Raw genomic sequence first — 9,138 nt, forward strand, 5'->3', positions numbered from 1 at the left:
TGGCTGCAGGTGGGAACATCTGTGCAATACAAAGTGGTATGGTGGCTGCAGCTGGGAACATCTGTGCACCAGAAAGTGGTATGGTGGCTGAGAACGGTTTCCTAACACTTCATAAGTAAGGTCTCAGTGGTCCACACTTACCAGCTGCTAGATTGCTGTATTAGTAATCAATACAGTGCCTGTGTACAGGATAGGAAAGAATATAATATAATACCCGATGATTGTGCTCGTGTTCTGCCTAGAAGAGTTTCCAGAGTAAGCACTTTATGTAAAGAGAATCTGTACATGAACTTTCAATGAAAGTAAGAAAAAAGCCCAAACATTTAGATCATTGAATGAGGATTCTTCCAGATTCGAGTAATCCCTGAAGCACTGACTTCCCCCCTAACAAATATGCTGGCTGTTTTCTTCTTTGTTCAGTATTTAACAAATTTGAGGAGAATAACAGAGAAGGGTTTTCTGGAGAAGGGTTCAGTCCTAACACACTAAACTTAATGGATACAATATAAAGGAAAATGCTTTAATCTTTGGAAGGCCACATATTGAAAAATTCAAGATTCCGTTGGCCACAGACCATCCTTACTTCTGACTCTCATTGTGTTTGATACAGATGCTCTCTGTTTCACTTGGGAAGAAAGCTGGGTCCAGATAATTTGATACTTAGCTTTATTTTGTATTATTAAGAGACTGGCTTAATAATATACAGTTATTAAGTTTTTTAGGAATGTTATCAGGTGAAATTTGGAGTCAGAATTTTATTTAAGTTTCCAAACTAAAAAATGAATGCCTCTCCAGCTGGTACTATTTCTTGTAAGACTTAATCACATAAGAATTTGTTTCCTACTATTTCATCCCAAATGCATGTTCAATATGAGCTACAGAATGCTTAGATTTGACTAAAGAAAATGTTTAGGGCATCGTAGTGCATGCCTATAGTGACAGCAACAAGGAGACTGAAGCAGGTGGATCACCATGGTTAGAGGTTGGCCTAGGCAACATAGAGAGGCCCAGTCTCAAAAACATCACATCAAAAAAGGACAGAGAATGCTTAGAAATGACTTGTTTTCCATTGTTCCCTATGATTTTTTCTAATCTATCTTAAAATGGAAAGCAACGTTCATTTACATTTCTTTTGGTTTTGTTTTCAGTTTGGAAAAACCGATTTGATGGCGGTCACACTTGCTCAGTCATTAGCACACAACATTGGTATCATCTCAGACAAGAGAAAATTAGCAAGCGGTAAGTTTGGGTCTTGTGTGGTTTAGCTGTATTTATTTAAGATAGACAGCCTTTTAATTATTTTGTGGAATGAGATTATTTTTAATTCAGTTGCTTGATCAGGATTGTGGGAGGCAGAGCAAGATATGCAACCTAGCAGCAAAAAGTTGCTTTCAAAAGTAGTAAAGGGAATATTTACATCATAGGTGAAAATTTTTCCAGGTATAATAAATAGTGAAAGCTTATGATGATAAAGTCAAAGCTAGATTTAACTCAAGAAGGGACCTCATTTTGGAAATTTGAATTTTGCTTGTGGAGAATTCTAGGTTGCTTGGGGCCCAGATCATGTTGTATTATGGTTTCCTTAAGACATCTCTGCATGTGGTCCGAGAAGCAGGCTTCCTTGTTGAGAGCAGACCGGATGAAGGGGCGAGGAAAGTGTAGGTTAACTAACATATGCTGGCCTTAATATCCATGATAAAAATTTCCAGAGTAGGTAACACTACTTCTCTGTGAATGGCCTCACACTGTGTATTTGAGGTAAGAATTTCATCATAATTGCCAAATATTGCAAGTATGGATACTTGTAATAAGAATACCGTATTTGGAGAGCTATTGTTTCCTGGATGATGGAATGCCGGTTTACATGTGTCCACCCACTCATCTGAGTTTCAAAATGCTCCTGCAGGATGCCTAGTCTCATTTTCATCCTACAGATGCAGTATCATAAAAGGATATTGTCTTCAGAATTAAACATGTGTTAAGTGACAGATTAGGCTTTTCAAACGAGGCAGCCTTTGATTCTGAGACTTTCTGGTTCATTTGAATCCTCTCCTGCCTCCTACCAGAGCCCCCGGCACCCAGGAGTTTAGGAGCAGGAAGACCCTGTAGTATCTCCCTGAAAGCTGGTGAAGCTGGGGTGCCTAGTGAGGTGCCATTAGGTTTTCGCTATTGCTTTGGTAGCTGATCGTCTGTCATTCGAAGTGAGGGAATAGAAACATGACCATTTGTGAGGCATTGGGTGATGTATACGACCCCCGTAGGATCAAGTGCATTTTGTTTTATACATTGCAGTCAAAGCTTTTAGTGTAAGTAGAATTGGGAAGCAGCCTTTAAAAGCCATTTTTGAACACAGATTTAAGAGACAATAGAGGCTACCTCACTGCAACTGCATCCCGTGTGTAACCAGATGTGTGTTTGTTTTCCCTTAGGTGAGTGTGAATGTGAGGACTCATGGTCTGGATGTGTAATGGGAGACACAGGGTGAGCCCCTCTACTTCACCTTCCGTAACTTAGTGCATGGAACCGCACTGCGGGGAGAAATCAAAACTAAGTGTCTTTACAAAAATGACGTCTTATTTAAGACAAAACAAAACTACTCTGTGAGAAGACCCTAGGAACTTTTCAGACCTAGGTCTAGGCTAGCATTATAATGACGTAACAACTTTTCTTCTCCTGTTAGGTTTGCTCACTAAATCCCTTTTCTCTTATCTCCTTCGGTTCAACTGCTAAACTGACCCTCAAATGGGATAAAAACTGCAGCCTGCATCTGCAGCTTTCTCAGATCCACGTTGCTGATGGTGTGAGGGCTTTCATAGCGCAGTGTCGTTGATCACGGGGTTGGGAAGAAAAATGGAGACTTGTCTCAGAAAGATTCTCAGTGCTCTACTGTCCTGTCTTCGCACAGTCAGACTTCAATTCTTGTCTTTTTTTTTTTCTAAATAAGTTGTTAGAACCATTCCTTGCGTTCCAGACGTATGCCTCTGCCCTCCTTTGGAGTTTTTTTCTCTTGCTATTGTTATTTCAGTACTGTTCCACACACTCAGGCTTCTTTCAGGATTTTATGTTTTATCTCCCAGCAGCTTCAAAAGGGCATAGAGAAGAAAACAGTACACACTCATATCTCAGCTTTCAGAAGGGAAACACTGACGATGTCCCCCCCCCCCCCCGTCACTGTCTGCCCGCAGCCAGGCAGCCACCTCCGAGTTTGGGTATTGTCCTTTGTAATACTTTCAGTCTTTGTATCTGTGTATTGTGAGGCAGCTCTGCACCACATGGGATGTCTCAGAATGTAGCTTTTATGCCTCTACCTTTTGGGATAATGTTATGCCTCTAAAATTAATCCACACCATCAATTTGCAATATTCGTTTGCTAAATACTGATATGCTGCCCAGAATGTTTGTGAATCAAAACTGTCCGAAGAATACATTTCTGCCAGGTGTGGTAGCCTACGCCTGTAATCCCAGTCTTTGGAAGGTGGAGGCAGGAGGATCAAGAGTTAAAGGTCGCCTTCTGCTATATTGTGAGCTGGATGCCAGCCAAATATTCATGAGGCCATCTCAAAAACAAACAGGTGAAGAAGAGTAAGGTTCAAATGTCTTACTTTATTATTTAGATGGTTTATATATCATATCATTATTATCATTCACCCTCTTATTTCCCAGTATTCCTTTGTTTTCTGATCATAATTGCTTGTGGTTTCTAGCATTTCTGATTTGCTAAGCATAGTCTTACATGGATTTGTTTTAGCTTCTCCAATTTTTGCTTATTATAATTATATTTGAACTTCCAACTCCTTTTGATTTCCCAGAGGAGTTATTTTTCTTTGGAAGCCTCCCCTGTTTCCTCTATCCAGTCACATTTCCAGCCATCTTTGAGGTTTATCATGATTTGAACCCAGGCATGCTAATTCTGCGTGTGGTATATAAGTGCTGGTGTTCATGCCGAGAACACGGAGACCAGAGGTCACTGTGGGTGTCGCTCTCTCATTGAACCCGGAGCTCGTCAGTTAGGCTGGCTGGTTATTCACTTCAGGGATCTACTGTGTATCCCCAGTGCTAGAGTTAGGTGGGTGCTACTGGCCGCAGCGCTTACGTGAGTGCTGGAGATGCATGCTAGGTCTTCATGCCTCTGCAGCAGGCACTTTACCACCTCAGCCATCTCCCACAGCGCTCCCTGCATTATAGTGCAGTTCTGTATGCATGCGTTATCCCTCTCAACATTCAGTCATACGTGCTTAAAGAACTGCATTTTTACTAATTTTTATTCCATACCTCTTTAACTAGACTTGACATCCAGTAAATGTTTATTGATTCAGTTTGAGTTTTGAACTCTAAGGATAACAAGGACAATAAGTGGTGGGAGGAAGTACATATGCACACATGTTTATAAAGTACTTTTTAATTTTTTCTTATATATTTTGTTCTTTAATGACAAACTTTGTATTTGCAGTTTTCCATTTATTAATATATTTCACTAGGAGTTTTATTTAAGGTAGGCCAGGTGAGGGTATGTGATAGCACATACCTTCAATATCAGCACTTGGGAGGCAGAAGCTGATAGATTTTGTGAGTTGTAGGCTAACTCGGTCTACATGGTGAGTTTCAAGCCACCCAGAACTAAACAGTGGGACCCTGTCTAGAAATTTGTATTTAATATATCTGATTATTTTTGCTTGGTGACATTAAATTTGTATAGACAATCCCCATATTGTGAAGCATAATTACAAAGCAATCAGGTATCACTTTAATATATATATATATAAATTATATATTATATAAGTGTATGTATATATACATTTTTCCTTGAAATGATCCTTATATGAAATAGATACATTAAAGAGAAGACCCCATTGTGTAAGGGGTACCTGTTATGGCTCTTTGAGTCCTGCCCAAATCATCTGTGTACCCCATAGGTAAATGCCTCCACATTTGCTTCCTGAAGTTCACTGGCTCTGCTGATGTTCGAAACACAGCTGAAATAAATCCGTACTATCAAGTAACTTAAGGGTTCATTGAATACAATTTATACATTACCCTGAAAAAGGGAAGACAACTTCTGTGGCCTACACACTTCAACTCTTGATAAATAAAACAGATTCACTGTTGAAAATGTGGGTTTGTTTCCCATTACTGCTGAGGGCTGAGGAGTGGGTCAGGTTTCCTACTGTACAGTGTGCTAGACTATGACCCCAATGAGGACATTTGCAGGACGAAAGTCACAGTAGATTGTTTTCTGTCCCGAGGCAGGGTTTCATGCATTCCAGGCCTTGAATCCTGCCTCTACTCCTCAGAGTTTGGGATTTGAGGCATGTCCTGCTGTTGAGGCTTAACCAAGACTGACCTCTAAGGCTGACGTGGGAGCCGGTTCAGCATTGAGCGGTAGAAGGAAGAGGGAACTTGGAGGGAGTCCTAGATAACCGATTATCTGGCAGAGACATGTAGGATGACCTAGAAGGGAAGGTGGTAAGAACACCTGTTCAGACTCTGAAAGGAAAAGGGAAGTAAGAGATGAGGAAGCTTCATGTTAAAAATAGTTTGTTCCTTTAGGGAAAGGGAGCAAAGAAATTGTCATAGTGTAGATGACTTCCACCTGCTACAACTTTATCTGGGGAGTGGTTTAGTAAAAAATAAAAGTAGTTTCAGCATATACTAATAAACTATATTAATTAATTTGTGAAATCAACTACTATGCTTGAAAGAAGTAATGCTATGGATAGAAACGAGTCTTTGAAGGCTGGGGAGAGAGGCTTAATAACATGTGTTCACTGTCTAGGCACAGGGGTCACCTATCAGCCTGTCACTGGCAAGATGGAGTTACAATTGTCAGTTCAAGCCAGTGCGGACCATACCATAAGACCCTTCTCAAAAAATAAATAAAAGCTATTATTATCTTGTCTTTCCTTTTAAATAAAATCTTAAGATAAGACACTTTTTGAAAATATAAAAATAAAATTGACATTTTCATTCTCTAGTGGTAATCATAGTGTTTTAAAAAGTTACTACATTTTAATTAAGTTTTTTAATTTCCACTTTTATTGTTTATAAATTTTGGCTCCTGCTGGATATATAAATATTCATTTTCCAGTTGACACTGAATAGCCATCCTTTCCCCAGCTAGTCTTCACATTGGGGCAGGTAATAACTCTGTGTTGTTTTGTTCCAGGCAACTGCCAGAGTTTTAGTCAACATTTGAATTGCTGTCATGTTCCTCGCTGTTATACGTTATGCCATCTGTGCCTATAGCTAACTATTTTTTTAGGGGGAAAAAAATCTAAAACCAAGAATTCCCAGAGGTGTGTTTATTTTGAGGATTGCTAATTTTTTATCTCACCACAGTTCTTCTTTCCTCTGGGCTATTAATTACTTTTTTCTGTTGCATAATTTTAAAATAATTTCAAAGTTTAGAAAAAGTCACAAGATTAGTGAGAAGAGATCCCATTGGTACCCTGAATCATATGTTGCTAGTTTGGTGCTCTGTCACCCTCAAACCCTCCGGGTACACTTCCTGTAACAAGAAGCCTCCAACAAGTCAGAGAAGAAGAAAACTGTATAGTTGCCCCCATTCAGGACTGACCCATCTACCAGAAATGTCACTTACAGCTGAAGTTTTGGCATGAGGCGTCATGTTAGGGTTCATGTCTTTACAGGCCTTCAGACTGCGGCACTTTTCTTTGACTTTCCTGGCCTGACACATATTATAAATTTATGGGCAGTTGTTTTATAGATTCCCTGATGTTTGAGTTATAGCTAGTTGTATATTATTCATTCATTATGAAATAAAACTTTATTGTCTTTGATGTAAATCATAGGTGCTGCACTATATCTTTCTTTTAATTCATGTGCAAATAAACGAGCAACCAATAGCCACTACACATCACTATATGAAAAGTTTATAAATATAATGGTTGACCGGATGTGTAATTTTAACACTGTTCGAATTTAAGGCTAGTAAGTAAGCAGGAACCCTCACGCTGTACTGAGGCGCTCCCCTCTGTCCCCTACAGCTACTATCTCCCTAAGAAGTTCTCTCCGTGCAGCATTGAGGAGTATCACGACTTCCTGAATAGTGGTGGTGGCGCCTGCCTCTTCAACAAGCCTTCTAAGGTAATAAGTGTGGTGGTAAGACTTATTAGTTATGAGTCACTGCTCACTTTCATACCCAACTTTTATATACTGAGTCTACAAACGAGAACTTTTCAATTCGACCCACTGGGCATATTCTAGAAATGTTGCTTTCGTCTGGGACAGTTGGAGTGTTTCTGATGGTATAACCAGCAGGCAGAAAGGAGTGGGGGTTTTGTTTGTGTTGGTTTCTTTTACCCTTTCTAGTTACAAAAGTGTGGGCTTCTATTTTCATTCTGTAATGTGGAAACTTTGGTTAACTTCTAAATGATTATCACACAGCCGGCGATTCGTAATTACTGTGTACTGATGTTGTACAGCATCATAAAATAAGTTATATTCAAAAGACAGAAAATTGATGAAGATTTAAAAGTAAAATAGGCTTAAGAATCTCCCCTTGATTAGGTCAAAAGTTGCTTTAGTTAAGGGTGCTGTTTGTTACTACCGTTCTCTGCAAGTCTGTGCTCATGGCTGTAGTCATGGTTCATATGGAATAGGTCAGTGGGCATAGCAATTTTGGGATCACCTTCTAACTTAGAAGTAAGTTTGTTCAAGAAGCAGATTCAGACCCTGGGATCCATGTAGTATCAGCATGTGGAAGCTAAGCTAGGAGCATCACTGTGAGGTCAAAGCCAGCTTGAACTACAGAGCCAGGCCAACATAGGATGCACAGTAAGATCTTGTCTTAAAAAAGGAAAAGAAGATGCAGTCTGAAATATCACTGTGAGAACCATTTCAAAGCTAATTTAAAATATAAATAAACAAATGAAGGTAACTCAGTGGTTAAGGGCACATACCAGTCTCCTGTTACTCATGTATGTGGCTTACACATTCCTGTAACTCCACCTCCAGGGGCTCCATTGTGTCTGGTCTCTGAAGGCACCTGCAGTCACATGAATCTTACACACACACACACACACACACACACACACACACACACACACTCACACACACACACGGGAGAGAGAGAAAGATAGTTAAATCTTAAAAAAGAAAATTTAATTTTATGAGTGTTTGTTTGCATATATGTATGTGAACCACATGCATGTGTGAGTCTGAAGAGTCCAGAAGAATCTAGATTGCCAGAACTTAAAGATATTTGGCAGCTGTCGTTTGAGTGCTAGAAAATGGACCTCAGTCCGTTACAAGAGCAACAAGTGCTCTTAACCACTGAGGCCTCTCTCCAGATCTACAAAATTATTCTTAACAGGCTATTAGCAAAAACAATAATAATGAGATTTTTCACAAGTGATTAGACTCGATCCTTGTGGTAATTTTCAACAGCTGATTAATTAGATGGACTGTTTATACTACTGTTCATGTTTCAGGTAGTAAGGTCTCCACCGTTTTACCTGTACCGGGTCCTTTATCATTTTGCGCCTTCTTCTAGTGTGTTGCGTTGTGTTACCCTCTCACAACCAAACGTGTTGTGTTGCTAAACACCACCCTACCCTGTGCTAAGATTTTAATCCAGGCTTCCTGACTGCAAATTTCCTGCTTTTTCACCAAAATGGATTTTCAGATGTCAAACTGGCTTGGTTTCTCCTCAATGGCTGCATGCATCATGTGCTTGGTGACATTTACCAGACCCAACTTGGTATAAATATTATATACATACATTATATAATACAAATATATAGTACTATGTCTGAATATCCAAATAAAAACCAAAATTGATCTTCTAAAGTTCCAAGTTCTAAAGTTGTACTTTTTATTTTGTGGTAAATAAAATTATAGTTCGAGTGGACAGCATATACACGGAGCGTATTGGTGTGGTGTCAGCCCTCAGGGTCTTTGCTACTGATGTTCCTGTATTTCACCCTTTCTTGGTTTTCTTCCCACAGCTTCTCGAGCCTCCTGAGTGTGGAAATGGCTTCATTGAAACTGGGGAGGAGTGTGACTGTGGCACCGCTGCGGTAGGTCCCGGGGAAGAGTGTGACTGTGGCACCGCTGCGGTAGGTCCTGGGGAGGAGTGTGACTGTGGCACCGCTGCTGTAGGTCCTGGGGAAAAGTGTG

The 9,138-nt window shown here is 39.9% G+C and overlaps 1 protein-coding gene across 16 annotated transcripts in view; it reads left to right on the plus strand.

Moving 5' to 3' along the window:
- Positions 1 to 9,138, plus strand: part of Adam22 (ADAM metallopeptidase domain 22) — a 229,466-nt gene that overhangs the window by 169,266 nt on the left and 51,062 nt on the right. For all 16 annotated transcript variants that reach the window (XM_026784638.1, XM_026784643.1, XM_026784640.1 and 13 more), the window contains exons 13-16: positions 1,149 to 1,239; positions 2,430 to 2,481; positions 7,005 to 7,104; positions 8,967 to 9,038. In XM_026784638.1, coding sequence (XP_026640439.1) covers positions 1,149 to 1,239; positions 2,430 to 2,481; positions 7,005 to 7,104; positions 8,967 to 9,038 — 315 coding nt within the window. The remainder of the gene's footprint in view (positions 1 to 1,148; positions 1,240 to 2,429; positions 2,482 to 7,004; positions 7,105 to 8,966; positions 9,039 to 9,138) is intronic.

Source organism: Microtus ochrogaster, chromosome 26, assembly GCF_000317375.1.
Source record: "Microtus ochrogaster isolate Prairie Vole_2 chromosome 26, MicOch1.0, whole genome shotgun sequence".
Taxonomy (NCBI): Eukaryota; Metazoa; Chordata; class Mammalia; order Rodentia; family Cricetidae; genus Microtus; species Microtus ochrogaster.